Source organism: Barbatula barbatula (assembly GCF_947034865.1).
Source record: "Barbatula barbatula genome assembly, chromosome: 8".
Classification (NCBI taxonomy): Eukaryota; Metazoa; Chordata; class Actinopteri; order Cypriniformes; family Nemacheilidae; genus Barbatula; species Barbatula barbatula.
The window spans coordinates 11,480,844-11,499,713 of record NC_136771.1 but is presented as its reverse complement, the minus strand read 5'-3'; the positions used below and the strand labels follow the sequence as shown (position 1 = coordinate 11,499,713).

At 38.5% G+C, this 18,870-nt stretch overlaps 1 protein-coding gene across 1 annotated transcript in view; it reads right to left on the bottom strand.

The window, feature by feature from the left end:
- nr3c2 (nuclear receptor subfamily 3, group C, member 2) overlaps positions 1-16,061 on the bottom strand; it is a 69,535-nt gene extending 53,474 nt beyond the window's left edge. Inside the window, exons 1-2 of the mRNA XM_079463150.1 lie at positions 15,659-16,061; positions 11,758-13,516 (exon numbers count right to left, since the gene is read on the bottom strand). Coding sequence (XP_079319276.1) covers positions 11,758-13,496 — 1,739 coding nt within the window. The 5' untranslated portion in view covers positions 13,497-13,516; positions 15,659-16,061. The remainder of the gene's footprint in view (positions 1-11,757; positions 13,517-15,658) is intronic.
- Positions 16,062-18,870: the final 2,809 nt, after the last annotated feature.

Below are 18,870 nucleotides of genomic sequence, written 5' to 3'. Positions count from 1 at the left end.
ACACGACTTTTTAGTGCTGTATGTTAAACGGACAGTGACTTCCACGCATTGCAACATCGTATGACAAAATCATCATACACATAAATTGAAAGAGCGGTTATTTGATCAATATTAGTGTATTAGTCCCGTCTGGCTAACAAACTGTGCATATTTACAGAAGTATGTTCATGTTAAGTCTAAAAAGTGACAGGTTTTGGGAAACTCTATTTTGCACTAACTGACAAGTCAGCTGCGGTATAACCTTAGTAAACTGAATGCCCTGTTTCTCCCTGCTGCTAACTCACTTGAGATGCAGAGAAAGACCATCCTAAAAATGTACTTTGTTTGTCCTACGTATTTGGTTTTCTTTTTCTCTACTGCTCCTATATGCTCTGCTTTGTGTTTGCGCGTTAAAGGTCCGGGTGCTGCATCGCTCTTGCAGTTGACTTCAGCCTTATTGGTTCCAAAGATGTGAATTTATTTATTGAGAATACATTTTTTCTCCCAACCCAATAAAGAGAATAAAACAAACACTAATGCAAAAAGCTTAAGTTTGTCATAGATTTGTGTATGAAAGGCGTAAGGGTTTCTGATAAAGCACAATTATCGTTTAACTTCTAAACCCTCTTGGTTTTGTACTTCAGACTTTATTGACTAAAACCTGAAATCGATAAACAGATCTGTTGTTGTGTATTTTCATTATTTATTATTCAATTACATTTAAAAAAAATACCATGTGTTTCCTCTTTAAAATGATTCACATCGTGCTAAATCCTGTGACCTAAACTGTTCCATCTCAAATAGATAAAAAGTGTAATTTACACAATACTTTTTAATCTTGGTGCCCAGTTTCCAAAAATTAAATGCAGCTTGGTGTCCCATTGAGGATGACACAATTGCATTTGTGCATGTCTAATATGACCACCGTGAAAAATCTAATAAACATTATAGCACTGCAGAGAAAACAAGAAGAAACTGTTTTTATCTGCTGAGATTTGCAGAGACAAAGACTGCATTATTTGATGAACTAACATGAAATATTGCACGACTGAGTGTCGGTGTGAGAATTAACCTGCAACTGTGAGTCACAGCAGTTCAGAAATATGGAAATGTGCCAAAAAGCTGAATGAGATTCAATACTACTCTGCTTCAATAAAAACGTTCTGTCATCAATATGAAATACAGTTTGATGGAGTTAACAGAGTTATGACACTGGCACAAAATAACTTTCTTTTTGAACTTTTCCTGGAAAGATCCGCAAAGGTTTTGTTTATCTGTGTTATGCACAGTTTTGTTGGGCATTAGACAGGGATACATTGTGGTACCCTGGCCAAGTGGGAAAAACGTTGAATACCATCTCACCATTTACACCAAAACATGTCATCATTGCAATGTAGTAATACAATTAAAAACATTATATATATTTTTATTATTTTTATTATAAATGTATTTTTTAGACATTCTTAATTATACATTTATAAATTGATCATCACTATTGATTAAACCGAAGGCTTTGCAATTTAAGCAGTCCTTAAAAATACTGTATGTATGTTACCAGACTTAAAGGTCTATAGATTTTGGAGGATCTATTAACAGAAATGCACTATAATATACATAGCTATGTCTTAAGAGGTGTATAAAGACTTTAAATAGCGTTGTGTTTTTATTACCTTAGAATGAGTTATTTCTATCTACATACACCCTGGGTCCCCTCACATGGGATTCACCATGTTGTTTGTACAGTAGCCCTAAACAGACAAATTGCTTCATAAATACGTTATCTCCTTCAGGAAAGAAGCGCAAATGTGACAACATCTTATGCCTGTGTCAGCCAAACGTAGTGCTTCGAATGGGAAGGTCTGAGTGAGCCGTTGGTTGCAACTCATAACCTCACCACTAGATGCCACTACATTTCATACACTGGAACTTTAAAAGACAACACACTGATAAAACAAAGGTTCAATCTATACATAATGGCCTTTGGCCTAAAGTTAAAAGACCCCTATATTTGGGACAGGATCCAGCACTCGATGTGTTCTAGTAAACAAACCTGAAGAATAGCATCAGTGCCCATAAATCATCTTGATAAACATTCCCAAAACCTGGCACATGCGTTTGAGACATCAGAATGGAGGAAGCACTTGAGGCATGTAAAACATGTCAAAAATAACTTTAGAGTTCTTTGCCAAGCACAGCTTTAAAGCATGTGCAGGACAGTAAGACTTTTCAGCCGACTTGTGACATCAATAAAGTGGGTTAATGGGGAGGCCGGTCACTGTGAATTCCAGTGAAAGCAGCACTTTTTGTTCTCGACCGTCCAGTTTAAAGTAGGCTGAGGAACGTTGGTGGGGATACGACCCAACAATTACCCTACTGGCCTTGCTGTTGCTCCATTGAGTAAATGAGAAAATCTGGGTCATTACTGCAGTGTGTTGTAAAACCCTTCCAATTTACCACCACAATCGTAAATGTATGACCCAGACCTTTCTGGTGCAAGAAAGTGCTTTTTAAAAATACTAGTAACAAACTGAGTGTCTCACCAGACTTTCTCAAATATTTTGGGGGCTGCAAATGTATTATAATAATCCATTTATAAGAGTTTCAATGATGTAATGCAGTATGTGCAATGATTAAAAACAATAAACTATAATCCAGGCAAAAGTGTGAAAATCTCCATCTTTGATGACAAGAAGATTAAACTAAATGTTTAACTACAAATTACAAAAAATTACAAATTATTTAAAAGAATAAAAAAAGGATTTTGGAGAATATCCCATTTTAGTCACAAGGTTTTTTCTCACAGAAAAGTATTGCTTGACTAAAATCGGTTAAAAAAGCTCAATTTCTGACAGCTGGGGCGCCAGAAATAGTCCGTAAAATAAAAAATAAAACCCACTGTAAAATTACATGACTTTATCGGTTTTCCTTATAAATGTGCAGTCTTCTTCTGTAATTTGCTGGTTTTTGACTGTATTTACAAAATATAATTTAAAAACAACCTGTAAAAAACAAACATTTTACAGCAGTTGGGACGCTACCACAAAAATGAATAAAAATTCCCTATAAAATTGCAGTCTTTTTTCTGTAATTTGACGATTTTAACCGTTATTCAAAAATACATAAAAAAATCTGTTAATAAAACAGTAACATTTCGTAAGGACAATTTATTTTGCATTACACATCAAAAATCAGAAAATAATGTTTTTTTCACAGTGAGTGTTTTCCTTTCTCCACTGACACATTTCTAAAACTGCAAAATGTTAAAGTCACACAAATTAGTCTAAAACTCCCTCTCTGATAAGACAAATACAAATCTCACAAAGCAAGAGAAAGTGTCTGTCGACCAACTACTGATGACAGTAGAAACAAAGGCAGGCAGTAAACAGAATGTTAACTCGGCTGCTCAGTGCAGTAAAATGTGAGGGTTTGGCACAGTCAGCCCCGGGCAGCCTCAAAGCTGTGTAATAGGTACGCAAAATCAACACAACACATCCATGGGCTGTGAATACACTCATGAGTACGAGGTTCAAAAACAGGTGGTTGTGTTCCAAATGTTTGCCATAGACACAAGTCCCCGACTGAGATATTGAGCATGTAAAGCTTACAGCGAAACCGTGGCTGGATGTATTCGCCACGCCGTTGCATCATTTCCGGACTTTTTTGACAAATTATTCCAGACTGTGATTAACACCTTTGAGAATTTTTGTTATACCATTATTTTCCTTTCCTGTAACCGATGCCGCTGAACTTCCTGCTGAGGGTTTCTCCTTTGAATCCTGTAATCTTGATATAGTATCGTTTCTATAAAGTGCTATCTGACACCTGCCCGTCTCTTTTTACCTGCTTGTCCTGTTTGTCATTGGCTGTCTTCAGGTCATGCAATGTTGATTTGTGGATCTAGCGCACTTAAGCAAAAAAAGGCTTTTTATTGTTTTAAGGCTGCAACCGAAGACCTATCAAGGACCTTGTGTTTGTTTCTCATAAATGAGTTTAGAGGAGGGGGGAGATGTGAGTTTCTAGGTCACATCTGATGCCACATTGGTGACCGTTTTTAAAGATTTATCAAGCATGCTAAACTTTGGCTTTAATTGAGTTTGACGCGCTCGGCCGACAATTCAAGCGGAATTTGTTTTTCTTGTTTTCCAGTTCTAGACAAAAATATATATATACGGTCAACCCGTATGTGAATGTCTACTTTGGCGTGACTTTATATAACATTTGTTTTGTGAAGCACCCACTTCAAGGTGATGTGTGTGCCTTTGTTTTTCCATCTCTATTCAGTTTTATCAATACCTAATAAATGTGTCAATGCATCTACAAACAAACTTGAAAACATGAAAGGTGCTGAAGCTTTAGGCAATAATGCTTAAACAGCCCACAGTTTGATGTGAATGATCAAGTTACTCTTTTGTTTGCTCCGTCTAACAGCACAAAGCGGCAGAAGTGCGACTCCATGAGAGGTATTAAAGATCACCTGACCTTCCTATTCAGAGCTTTTGATTCAAATGAATCAAAGAACGCATTCAAATTAAAGCTTTGGACTGTGTTTGTGAAGTCTGAGTGTTCTCTTTCAGTACCTACAGTACTGAATCCCTATGAGGAACAGCCATGTGCATGAATTCATAAGCCAGATCACATTGAGATAAATTACAGTCTCGGAACATGCATGCGCATAACAAATTACGGCCCTCGGAAGTCATTTAGGTTACATGGTCTGTCTCCCCTTGCATACATACAGTATACAGTATAGTATATACACTTTGAAGATGGTCAAACTGACAGGCAGACAGATAGATCCAGATGATTTACGTCTTGTTGACGTGATATTTACTGTTGAATTATTTTTTTAGCATGGCTAGACACGTGGTAAGTGTATAATAGAGATGTTAATCTACATAAAGGATTGGTACTGGTGTAGTTCAGGGTAGATATGCCAAAGTTACCTTGCAGAAATTTGGCCCGGTGTCAACAAACGCTGTTTCAGGGAGAAGTTCAAATGAGGACACCAAATACAAGAGAGTACAATACAACCGCACTTTTAATATGGTCCAGACGCTCAGAGAGATGGATTAAACACTTGTTTTACGAGCACCACTATATGTCTGATAGAATCAAAAATACAGAGTGAAATCCATTTATGTATTTAGAAGACAAACATTATCATAACACGCTTACCGTATTGAGAAATAGAAAAGTGACAGGCCAAAAGCCATCCATTATTAACCTACTGTTTTGTTGTATGTAATATTTTAAATGCATACATTTCATTGGAAATATAATTGACGCCCATACTAACAAACTGATTCCAAACACTGCGCTAGAGCAAGAATAGCAAATAGGTTTTAAAACCAACTCAACGGACACAATGCACACCTATAGGAAAGAAAAATAATCTAAAGTTCACTGACAATTTCATAGCGCTACAACCAGCCGCCCTGTGCTACGCTGCATCACTTGCATAATTTTGGTTACAGGGGATTTCCCTTCCACTCTGTTCACACTGTCAATCTTTCTCATCAACTTAAAACGACAACAAAGAGGATTCTTTCAGTCAAGAGTCTAGTTTAATGAAAGTTTTTCAGATGGTTATCACAAAGCCAGATTTCCTTTCCACTACCATGCACAGATTGAAGACACCAAATGTTTCCATCCCCACATACAGGGGTCAAAGCATGAAGAGCTGGAAACCTAATATATTTGTAAGAATTAGTTTATTTGACTGCCCTAAAAAATGTCAGGCCATCGGGGGCTGTAAGTGGTAGGATGGTTAGAAATCCCACCCATTATTCAGGTGCATTGGCACACATACGTTGGACACTGCACTCTTAAAAATAAAGGTGCTTGAAACCATTTTTGGTTACACAAAGAACCATTCAGTCAAAGGCTCTTTAAAGAAGCTCTTTTTTATAATCTGAAAAATGTTCATATGTTAAAGGTTCTTAATGGAACCAAAAGGTTCTTCTATGGCATCAAATAACCTTTTGAAGTGGTGCTATAATGTGCACCTCTGCATTTTGGTTCATCACTGTGGGAACGTAAGGGCTAAAATGTAATTTTGTAAATCCTTGTGTCATGCCTTGTAATCGTATTGTTTACTAGTTTAAATTGACCAAATTCGACCGTGTACTCGCCAAAATTGACATGATTCTGTATCCTGGAAAGGCTTTGTCATATTGACACAAAATTGGGTATATGTAAGTACAATCATAATCTGGAATTAAAGGCTATGGGTTGTAGTTTAAATTCTTTAGCCAAAAAATATGATTTTTGTCAAGACATGATAGGGCGCTATATCTACAGAAAACCTCTACATTTTACAACTGAAAATCCTACTTATTCTCTCATTAGAAGTGCTAGGCCAAAGGCATTCAGTATTAAAAAACGTTTTTCGGGTATGCAATATTATGAAACGAATAAAACATTCCAGTTCATATTTAATTGGAAATATAACTGATTATAATAAATAATTATTCCCAAACATCAATAACCTACAGTATACTTACTAAAGAACAGAGAGGTCTGAATACTTTCTGTGTTTTTTGCTTTAGCAGGTTGATGTACAGTTTTTGGATTATTTCTCATGTTTTGTAGAAATTAGGCCTAGGCTTAACCCTGTGCCATATATTTAGCAAAATCCCTTTAAAATGATGACTGATTTAAAGAAAATATCTTAAATACATAAAAAAATTAAATGTTATCATTATCTCCATAGCCATTTATTTCTATCAAAGCAATCCGCACAAAAATAGTCTCCAACATTTTTCTCTCAGGGAGGTTACACTGCAGGATGCAGTGATGCCTCTTTTCTGATTCTCCTCACTTCCCATTTCTTTCCCTTTCCACTTCCCGTCACAAATGAGCAGAGGTGTTGCCCTTGTCCGCAGGACATCGTGCCCAGGGGCATATTTTGTGAGGTTGGGTTTTAATTGGAATATTAGTATCCAGCCACGTCCGAATTTATCAAATCTACACTGGCCATTCATTTTGTAGAAGAACATACAATTAAGAGCTCATTAGTGGTCTCACAGGGAGATGGCCTTTCATCTGCTGGAGGGACATTTTGAATGGGGTTATTGAGAGTTGGACCCACTCCAGTGCAAAGATCTCTCTTCCTCCTGTACATCTGTCTCCTAAACATGCAACTCCTCTGGCTCAGACCACACTAGATTTTAAACTAACCATCAGTGCACACATAGGTAAGCCACGTGGAATTCAGCTGTATGAAACAATATATATCTAAAAATGAAACTAAACAACAAAAATCATTTTTTATAATGCTACTTAAAAGTATCCTTTATATTATATTTATATTTGAATGTATAAAATATACATTAAAAGTTCATGTTCTTCTAATGCAAAATAAATGAAGGGTACAAAAGAAACCGGCATTGTAAAATTTTCCAGTAACTGGGGTAGAAATACTGTAATATAATTTTTCTTGTAAATTTGCTGTCTTTTTCTGTCATTTGAATATATAAAAAATATGTTAATTGAGCAATCTGTATAAAATAATAGTCATATTGCTAAAATTTTCTGTAAAGCTGCACTTCAAACTGTTGTTCTTCTGGAAATAAATCTAAATAGATGTAAATATTAAAACTACTGGTATTGTCTGTTTGCAGTGAAAATCAAGATTCAATTTTTCTCTTTTTTGGAACAAGATAGGTTGAGAATCCCAAGACAAAAGCATGTTTTGAAATTTCGAAACTTAAAAACAAATCAATTCACAAATTAAATGATATGTTACAGTAAAGCAATATGCCAGATTGCATTGATGATTATGAAATAATTTATTTAAGCACCAGCTCAACTGACACAATACACAGTCAAACATTAAAAGATAATACATAGAAAAGTTCATAGCGCTACGAGTCTACGACCGACCGTACTGTTCTACGCTGAATCACTGACTTGCATCATTTTGGTTGCAGGGGATTTCCCTTCCACTCAGTTAACACTCACTGTAAATTTTTCTCATCATCCTTAAACAAGAACAACACAGATAATTCTTTCAGTCAACAGCCTATTCTAATGAACAGCATTCTACTGGTTACCAAAACAGCTAGGAAAGAGAAAAATACAATGGCGAGGAGATTTCCCTTCCACTGCCATGCCCAGCATGAAAGCACCATACTCTCTCTCCACCAACCTCACTTTTCTTCTTCTCTTTTTTTCTCTCTCTCTTCCTCTCTGTGATTCATTATTTGACTCAATACTGGCTACCGTTAATGTAGATATCAAAGATCTGTGTACCACAGAACTCCCACAGTATGAAGAACGTAATGGCTTATTATTACAGGAGGTAGCATAAAACAGATTTGCAGAAAGAAACACAGCGAAAGAAAGAGAAGGAAACACATAAAGGTATTGACTGACTAGGCATTAAGCAAAATGTTGAGGGCCAGCTGGGGCCGGCATGGCAATAAGCCATCCCACCACTGACTGTCATCTTCTTTGACATTCTGGCTAAGCTGGATCTCATTAGGATGAGGGTGACTTTGATCCTGTCGGCTGCGATGTGACTCTCACTACATGGGTTGCCCTCAAAGTAAACCGCTTTATTACTGTTACTTTCACGTACCCCGTAGTACCTAGCACCTAACCTTTGTGTTAGAAATGGAAAAGGACGGTCTCAGATCAGCACCTCCCCCCACCTCCTGTGGTGACGCTATGTCACTCGCTCATGGTTTGCTCACGGTAGGTTGGATATTGATTTAAACTCGATGACAGCATGGAACCATTCAGAGAGGAAAGAAAACATCTGAATTCAGTATTTGCTCACCCGATCAGCTAAATCAAAACGTGTTTCTCTTGATCGTAGGCCATTTCTTTACCTGCTTTTTAGGTTTGTTTTAAATATGTTGTTTTGATTCTACAGTATTTGGGGGAAATCCATTTATACAAACATCCATTAACCTCCCATCGACGAAGGACCTGTACACATGCATTAACAATTAAATAGTACTAAAACAGTAGGCTGTGTAAATCATAAATGTAAATAATTGATTTCAGCCCAGTATTAGCCTGTCAATAGGGACCACGCCATTATAGATGCTGGTACAGTTCAGGGCGAATTTTCACTTTTATGTAAACAGGCATGAAAATATGCGTTTTACAGTTACACTTATTACTACAGATTTACAAATGTGCACTTGGCAGATAGCGATAAACCGACAGACAGCTGCCATATTTGAGTTCCCTCATTAGCCAACTTAACATTATATATATGCTGATATCATTAGTGTGGTAAAAAAGACATGCTATTTTGAATGAGTGCTTGGCTGACTGTTTCAGAGGACATCTGGGATGGGGTGAAAATCATTAGCTATACTGCTAGAGCTCGGCTAGCTGTAATTGCCTTGTCCCAGAATAGCATCAAATGAAAACATTCCAAAAGGGGCTTCAATGTATCACTCAGTAAACCCAGAAAACATCTGAACTTTATAAAAGTTTTGCCTGTCAGATCAGATATGCTTTAGAGAGCTGTTTAGGGCTCCATGCACTTTGCAAGCTTGTTAAATTTTTTTAAATATATACAACCAAACGATTTGGTCTACCAGTCTGCTACATTCCAAGCGTTTCTTAAAGGTGAGGGGTGCCATTTCTGAATTACTAGCTGTTTCACGTGGAACTGAAAATGTTTTTGACCAGATACGGAAACACTGAGCCAATGAAGGGACTTTAGGGCGGGACTGTCTGTGTTTTCTGCTTACGAAACTTTATATACTAAAAATCATTATGTTTGCAATTCACTTCAACTTTAAGGCCTGATCAAAACATCACAACATTTTTCACTTTGCAACAATCATAGATGCAGCTACAGAAAAAAGCTCCGGAGGTTGACATCACGCAATCCGAACTCTGCCATTTTGGCAGGCAAACTGATAGCATTGGTATTGACAGTGGTTAAACAATCATTTAAAAACAGACTGTTTACAAACAGTCTTGTAGACTTTACAAATCTTACTCTTTTAACATGATGTACAGCTGCTGTGCGCCAGGATGACAGAACGGGCGGGGTAAAGCAAAGGACTAATAATTTTGAAATAAAACATGCTAACCAACACGATACCCGCTAACGTTATCTCTTCCTCTCTGTCGTTATGCGGCCAAATCCAAAACAAGACACATAAGGGCAGCACTCGCCTAACATTAGTCCAGCTGTGCAATCGCAGTGGGCTCCTATCACAACCCCATCTTGTCTGACCGCCACCCATGGCTTCAATGGAGGGACATTTTGTTTTTTTTGGGAATGTTTAACCTGCAAGATCAGTGATATAGCTATGCTGGCTAAAAACAAAGACAGCTAGGGTCGATTACGCAAGCTAACAGCACAGTTGACTTACCCTTCAAATGACGACAAAGCAGGTTAAAGACTTCAAAGTTTAATATTCATTACAAAATTCACATCAATTTTTGCCACTCCAGGCTTTTAAAGAGTCTCCGGAGTAGGGCGATGAAAAGTTGGTGAGGTAGTTGTAGATATTAGAATCCTGCAGGTCTGGAAAGCTATCCGTTTCTTTATTGATACATGTTAACAGCACCCCGCGGGTATTATAGGGATCTGTTATGTTTAATCTATTAAGTTTTGCTATGCACAGGTCTATGAACTCTGTTGCGTTGAAGCTCATTCATTTCATATCCACTCCCGGCTGTTTTTGCCTGCCAGCATGGCGGTGTAAACAGAAAAAGTCCTGAGACTGCCGGAACTCTATAGCTTAAAGTTCCCGTGAACAGGAAGTTGTGATCGTTTTTACCATAGTCTGACGCATTTATGAGTGAACTAAAATTGTGAGCGTGGTTTGTTTTTTCCCTCTTATTTGATTGGATGTATAAAAACAGCAGTTCCGTTTTGAAATTGAACTGGGAGCAGACTCACAGTTGAAGGGGAGGGGTTAACTAAAGCTCCGCCCAAGCCGTCTAACTTTCATCATTTGTGATAGTCACTAGAGGGCGAAAGTGCATTTTCAGATTTGAACTGGAGAACCAAAGTAGTAATTGTAATTATTTCACTGGGACTTTAAGCATTGAAACACTGGCTGCAAGAATAACCAGTATCTTAGTTGAGATTAAGGGACATTCTTTAGCCTCTCTCTCTCTCTGCCATTGTTTGTTGAGGAGCTCTTCATAAAAACAGCTTGTTTATCATTGTTTCTGTGAGAACGGCACATGACCCATCATTAATTATTCATAACGTTGCCACATAATGGCTGTACACAAGACAGTTTTTCATTGCACGATCTTGCAAGGCTCTCTGATAACAGTGTAATAGGTTATACTGTATGTTGTTAAAACACAAAGGCATGATAAGAACATCACTTTGCTTCCTTCTTAAAGTTGAGCTTTAAGTAACATCCAACCTGTTATGTAGTGCTGTTTTCACATGACTACATTTATTGCACCACAAAAGTCTATTCCACTGGGGTTGAAGAAGGATGCTTCCAATAAATTTTAAGCTATTAGTTTGTCATTTAATTATTTTGATGGGAAGCTCCCAGACAAATTCAGTAGATTTTTATCAATTCTTGCTGTTTGCTGAATGGTTTGATTTGATTGGTGTTTATGTGCTTTGTTACATTCTGTGATGTAATTCAGAGACAGACAGATTATACATAATACAATAAATACTTAAACAATATATTTGTATATTATTAAATTTTTTTGATGAATGAAATCTTGAATTATTAAAGTACACTTGTCAAGCTTTGACAAAAATTTCCATAAGTATTGCCCTGAACATTGGCAAAAACGAATAAAAAATCCCTGCATGTGCCTTACCTTTCCATGTTTTCTGTAAGGCAGCCCAGGACTGGATATCCCTCCACCCTAGCAGAGAGAGGCCCCTGTGACAAGCCAGTGCGAGTTTTCCACGTCTCCATTAATCCAGTAACTGGTGAAATTAGATTCAACAAGGGGTTTGTCTGGTCTCTCAAATTGTGGCGTGAAAACGACATTGTTCCTTGAGCTCCGATCTGGTAATGAAATGAATGTCCACCTGAATTAACGCCAACAATAGCCGACGTGGGCACATTGTTATTCTCTTGGTAATAGCTGCCATCATTGGTTTCCTGTTTAATCCCTTTGGGCAGGCCATTGTTAGGAAACACACCAGGTTCATAGTTGCCATTCAGAGAAGAAACGGGAGGTCCCAAGATCCCAGAGAGACTGTATTCATCAATATTATCCCTCAAAGACAAATATGTGGTCTCTGCAGAAGGAAAGCAGCCCAGGGAGTGCTGAGGCTCACCAAACTGTGGGTTCGAACAAGTCACCTCTCTGTTCGGCTCTGTCTTAATCTGATTTAAGAAAGGAGAGTGTGGCACGATGCTCTTACTGCCACCTAGGCACATACTCCTGTAATCAGTGCAGGGTTCATTTTTTATATACTTTGCCACTCCCATAGCATCTAGGCCTATGTTAAATATTTCGCCATCCACATTTTCCACTTTTGGGAACTCAAATCCCTTAAAGTCATGCTCTCTGCCTTCAGGGCTGTTTGTGTCATTCTGCACCAGGCCCAGTCCACTTGGAGGGGGTGAAGCAGAGAAACCCCTGGATGAGTTCCTGGGACTGGACATGGCCATGGCGCCAAAAGTGGGTGGACTGGAGATGGATGGTCCAATGTTAACAACATTGCCTCCATTTCCTGTGGGGCTTGAGATAGATGATCTCACGTTGGTATTGCAGGAAAGCGGAGACCTCACGCTGCCTATACTGTGAGGACTGGAAACCGGAGACTTCATTACACTGAGAGGACTAGCCAGTGGAGGTGACCCAACCAGGCTGGACTTCAGAGGGCTACCGGTGTTGGATCGGGTGTGATGACCTTGAGGCAAGTTGGAGCCAGCAGAAGCCAGCGATGGGCAATCGGATTCAAAATAGGTGGGGCTTGTAGTGGATGACACCATGTTGTTTCTGGTAGGACTTGACATGAGGCCAGATCCCTCAGGCCTGCAGGAGAGAGCGGTGGCCAACACAGAGGGCACTGAGGCGGAGCCTACAACACTCTCCTGGGGGCCACCATTGGGTGGTTGGAGCCCAGATGGGAATGAGGCCGGAGGAACTTTCATCTTTGGACTCCCAGTCGTTTTAGGCTGGCCTTCTTCAATTGCTGTCCCACAAGGAGGATACAGTTTTCCTGGGCTACCCTGCCCTCCTGCAGTCCCTTGTTGGCCAAAGCCAAAGTCTGCCTCCCTGACAGCATTCATGTATAAGCCCATAGACTCAGCAACAGTTTTGGAGAGCTCCTTAGAGTCTGTTTCTGACTTGCGGTTGTGGTAGGAGTTGTTGAAGGTGGAACAAGCCGAAGGTGGATTCTGGTTAAGTCTAAGCATTGTTGTCTTGCAGACAGATGGCATGTTGGGGGCACTGCTTGAATTAACAATATTCCTTAGCGCATCACTGTTTGTCAAAGTCTCTTCTGCAGAACAGCAATAATCCATGTTGTTTGGCATCTGCGCCCATTTGTTTTCCGTATTTGCCCCTTCGCAGTAACTTTGGTATCTTTTAGTCTCCATACCTGTGTCATTTGATAAACCTAATGGGCCAATAAACAAGCAGTAACCTTAGAGTTAGCATAGCAACGTTTTAATAATTATCATCCTATTTGTAAAATCTGTTACATCTGCATATGGGGAGTTGACAAATAAATGACACATATGTCCTATGTGGACACGATAAATCTCTCTTCTGCTATTATAATGTAGGTTTAAATAATATAAAGTAAAGATATATAAACAGTTTGTTATCTAACTTTTTGTCGTTCGGTCACATCATATGACGCATGTGCGGTGCATTTGTCAACTTTGTTTTCAAAAGTCAATGAAGGAATACTTTAAATTAAATAATCCATTGTTTTTAAGGTTTTTAAGTGGAATTAGATGGTTAACTATGTATGGGGTTATTGAGGTTTAAACTTTGCTTACTGTAAATGCTCTTATCACATGTGAAATGAGAAAAAGGCACTCACACGTGCTGTCAAGCGTTATATAGTGTATGCTGCCCTGTTTCTCAATGACAGCAGGAATAACACCGACAGGATCACATAACATTCTATCAAAAACATTATGGTTAAAACAACAGACAGAAACAAACATGAACCTTATTTAAACTAAACTTCTGCCAGGTTTTTCAAACCTAAGAAACCTAAAGAAGGATGTGCAGGTGTTTTAACACCCACAAACAACACAAAATGTCCACACTATTCACTCTTAACTTTCAGCATTTAACTTCTTGAGCAATTTCGCGTTTGAAATGTTATTTTAACAAACGTATGCCTTTCATTCCTTGTTGACAGCCGCAAAAGGCTCTGCCTCGAGAGAAAGCAAAAACATACGAGCGCGCTGTTTCATGGGAGGAACTAGACGTGGTCCTCCTGTGTGACTCTGAGCCATACGGAGTCGCGCAGTGCTGTGTTGGTTTAAAAGTTCACTTCCTATTATCGCGTTTACAGTGCAAGCAAACGATTTGCACCAGCGTATGCTATTAACATTACAAGCTTCTCATATATCGTTTGTAATGCACTGCACATTGAAAAGTCAAAATGACAACACGGCTTTACGTTATCGTTTCGTACATTCGTTTTATTTGAATCTTTTCCAAGTATACCGCACTTCTGTGTGCACCCATTGGACAGAATCAGACACACAGTCGCCATGAGATTATCACGCAACTCACGGATTGGTCCGGTCGCCCTGTCATTCTTTAATTTATTAGCTCTGTGGTCACAACATCGCCGCAACGTTCCTTTAAATAAACAATTTACGAACTTCGCTCCGTGCATCGCCTTTTAAACTTCAAGTCAACTTTACGAGTTAGTTGTGATGCGTGCGTGATGTTATATGCTGCATTGCACAGTGACCTCCCTGCATCACACAACGACGACTGTGACGCAGTTGTTTCTGTCTCATATACTCCGGGTGAATATAATTGCCCTTTAATCGTCGGATGACGTCAGGTCGAAACAAGTATGATTTGTTCGAATTGTTCGCATGAATTTTCACACGGATAAACAACAAGAGCCAGAAGGCGAGGGTGAACGCCACCTCTGACAGGCTGGACATCACTGTTACTAACTGTGCCCATCTGTCAGAATAAACTTCAATTTCTTTCAAATCGCCGGACCGGGATGCGCACAGTTCTAACACTAAATAACAAGGATGTTGACAACACGAAAAGCAAGCTGCTATTCCGTGTAGAAGTTACAGAGACGAAACAGCGGGGACAGTGTTAAAATATGAATTCTTATATAAGTGTATGTAACATCGTCTACACGAGCAAACCAAACAGAAAGCCGTGCATGTTTAAGTCTATGCATTTCGCGTATGCAATGTAAATCCTTATTAGGGCTACAATGGGTTGTCCGGTTTATGTCAGAAAACAAATTCGATACAGATAGTTGCAAAGGGTGTTAATACAAATTATAAACGGCAATACTGTTATTCTGTCTAATGGTAGTTGCATGCTGTTTTATCGGCGGTCCGTTTGCCGTCCATTTCACTTTAAAGTGGACCGTACCAAGGTGTCCGGTCAAGTTAAACATCGCTTCTCTTCTGGTGTTTAATTCACAGGATTACACGATTAACGAACTTCAATACGCATGCAAGGCCGCTCACAATGTTATACCGTAACTCGTTGCGATAGTTTTCCTTAAACAGGATTTAATATCAAGACATCTTACCGTAATTACGACATCCGATTTTGACAGTTATCTCTACCGCTGGCCAATAGTAATCCAAAAAAGCAAAAGGCGAAGAATGACACTAAACAGTGTCGTTAAGTTCTTTTTTTACAAGTATTCCCAGTGTTGCGACAGCTTACATCTAGTTTCAGTTGTGACAGCTGAACCCACGGTGCGCTGCTGCGCACGTTACGCGAGATCCAACACGACAGCCTACTGCATGCGTACAACAGTCGACAAAGGTCGTATCTACACTTTTGTTTACATGCACGTTGCTACTACATCGGTGATTTTTGAAGGAGCCCGACAGGAGACTATTAAAACAGCCGAGGACTCGGGCAGACTTGCGTAGAGACGTCATTGTGTGCACATGGACCCTCCTACTGCAACGGGAGCTCGCGGTGGGAGGGGGCGACGCGCGCGCTCAGGTATATAGGCGCTTTCAACAGAAGTAGGGCAAGGTAGTTTGATTACGCAGGCGCTAACATGTGCATTTAGGGCATGTAGATGTGAAAACATTTAGTTGCACGACCCCACTCGGAAAATGTTATTTTGTGGGGTGTGTAAAGTGTGTATATTTGTAGCCTACAGTTGTCATTTAATGTATTGAATGCAAGCGCCGCTGTGGGAAAAACGAAAACATATATTGTATATTGTTCAATAACATGTTGCAGATTTCTGTCATGTTCAGAGATCTCTTATATTTGTGCGCAGGATTAAAAACTGGAAGTGCGGCTGTCATTATTCTCCTATGCACACATAGAGCATTGAGCAGTGACTCATCCCTGCTCCTAACCAGGCATTGAAATGACAAAATAAAGAGTTTGGTTCCAAAATGAGATAACTCCGTAAAAAAATGTCCCACAAAAATCATGCTTTTTATTCTGCATTCCAATTAATATCAAACAAACTGCTGTTGGTTTGTTTTGGATTGGATTGGATTGGATTCAATTTATTGTCATTACACACATACAAGTACAGTGCAACGAAATGTATTTTTAGAAGAAGATAAAGCATAACATGGGGAAGGTGAGGAGAAAAACATGTACACAATACACCATAGACAAGACTTGCAACAGGGATAAGTAATCCAGTTCCGACAAGCAGCCATCTGATCCTGCTGCCACGGTGGCGCTGTATACAGACCCGCTTGTCAGGCTGGGGGTCAAAGCGTGAGCTTTGTGAGCCATAATGGGCTAACTCAACAAATACAGCTTACTAACACCATCAAAACACGATAACATAATAAAAAACGGAATTTTCTTATTTTGGAACCAAACTCTTCTAATATAACTCTGAAAAACGTTATTGTCTAGCACTCTAATGTTAATTCACTCAATTATCTGGATTAAAATAATTGTATAAGTTTTTTAACAAAACAGCATGAGGTCATCATCCGTTTAAGTTAGTTGGATATTATTATTTGAAGTATTTAAAAAATATATAGCAATTATACATGAAAAGTGTTTTGTGTTCATTTCAGGCCATAGCTAAGATCATAACAATGTTTTGTTATGTCAACACCAGCTGTTCCATGACACTATCTGTGCGCGTTCACTGATTAAAACATACATGAATATAACATTGTATAGGTCATCTCATATCACTGCCATTAAACAAGATTTACATAAAGTCTCTTCATAAACAAGCTAAACTACCACCAGGTGGAGCAATTTTTATGATTTGACTGACATAGGAAGTCTCTTATAAGCCAATGTTTATGTAATCTTGATGTAAAAGGATGCTAATTTCACCATGTCACTTGACATCACTCATTCAAGGCTACCTGTATTGTGTCACATGATAACAGTAAAAGGAAACAATGTAAGTGTGTAAAAACATGTGATGATAGTTCAATTGATTGATGCTCCGTTTCTTTATTTTGTCATATTATTAAAATTTTTCTGATAAGCAGAGAATATTGACCTTAAAGGCGGTTACCAACCCCCTGCTGTGTTTAAGCTTTTGTGGTTAAAAGAGAATAGACTTAAAAGTCATTTTAAACTAGTTACAAGAGTTTTTTAAACTAGACTTATTGATTTGGTAGTATATTAGACTGCTGTATTTTATACTTCATTTTAAAACTCCGAGATGAGGCAAATGCTTGAATAGCTAGTTATAACATTATTCGATATACATTCATCCAGGCAGCATTTCCAAGCCATTTCATATTTTAGTAATGTAACATTCTTAGGTCGGCAGAGGGATGAAAAATATCAGCCAGGTGTTAACAAATAATGGACAAATTTCAAATACCATTACATCACATTCAGGTTGTTTTTTATTAGTCAACATTTGGGTAGACATGCCATTCTGAATTTGAACCAGTTACACATCTTCTTTTGCACAAACCTTTATTTGCAGCCTTGATCTTCAGATAACATTAAACAATACAGTAGGCTATGTACAACATCTCAGGTTATACATTAATAAATAGTGTGCACTCTACCTTTTTCATGTTCAGGCTTTAAACATAAAATCTAGGTAACTCATCTAGACATCTGCTGAAAATATACAGCCTGGAATGTTGTGCATAATGAAATACATCTGGCTGCATTAAAGACAGATTGCAACGTCTTTTTTCCACTAAAGAAGCCTGAACCTTTTATCAAATATTCATCATTAATCATTTTTCATAATTAATAATTTTATGTTAAGGTCCCTATTTAGCAGGAGAGGTTTTCCCCTGATACTTGCGTCTTTTGGACATGTGATAAGGAAGAAGCTGTTCTGATATTTTTATCTCTTCCCCTCAAGATGACTGGTGAGATGTGCTGATATATTGATCTTTAAGTCATCATATATTGAAGGAATCTGAAAGACAACTCTGAAATGGAAGACTAAAGAGCATGCCAAAGGAGTCAGAGATGAAGTCAAGGAAATGCATAAATTTGGAAACATGTAGGCTATAAAACAATATTCGAGTATATGGATGTCCTAGCGGTGCAATTATCAGAAAGTGGAATCTGTGTTGACTTTGACATGCCTGGAAAAGTTTTTCTCACAAAACTTTCTGAGTGAGCGAGCGAGAAGGAAACTTGTGTGAGAAGCGGCAGAGAGGCCAGCGATCGCTTTGACTAATCTACAGAGTTAACTAACTGGAAATACAGTTTAGGCCACAGGCAGATTGGCCATCTGTCAATTCTGGCAAATGGCAGAGGGGCCGCGGACCATTTTATTAAATACTAGCCGGTCAGATTAAAAATAAATAT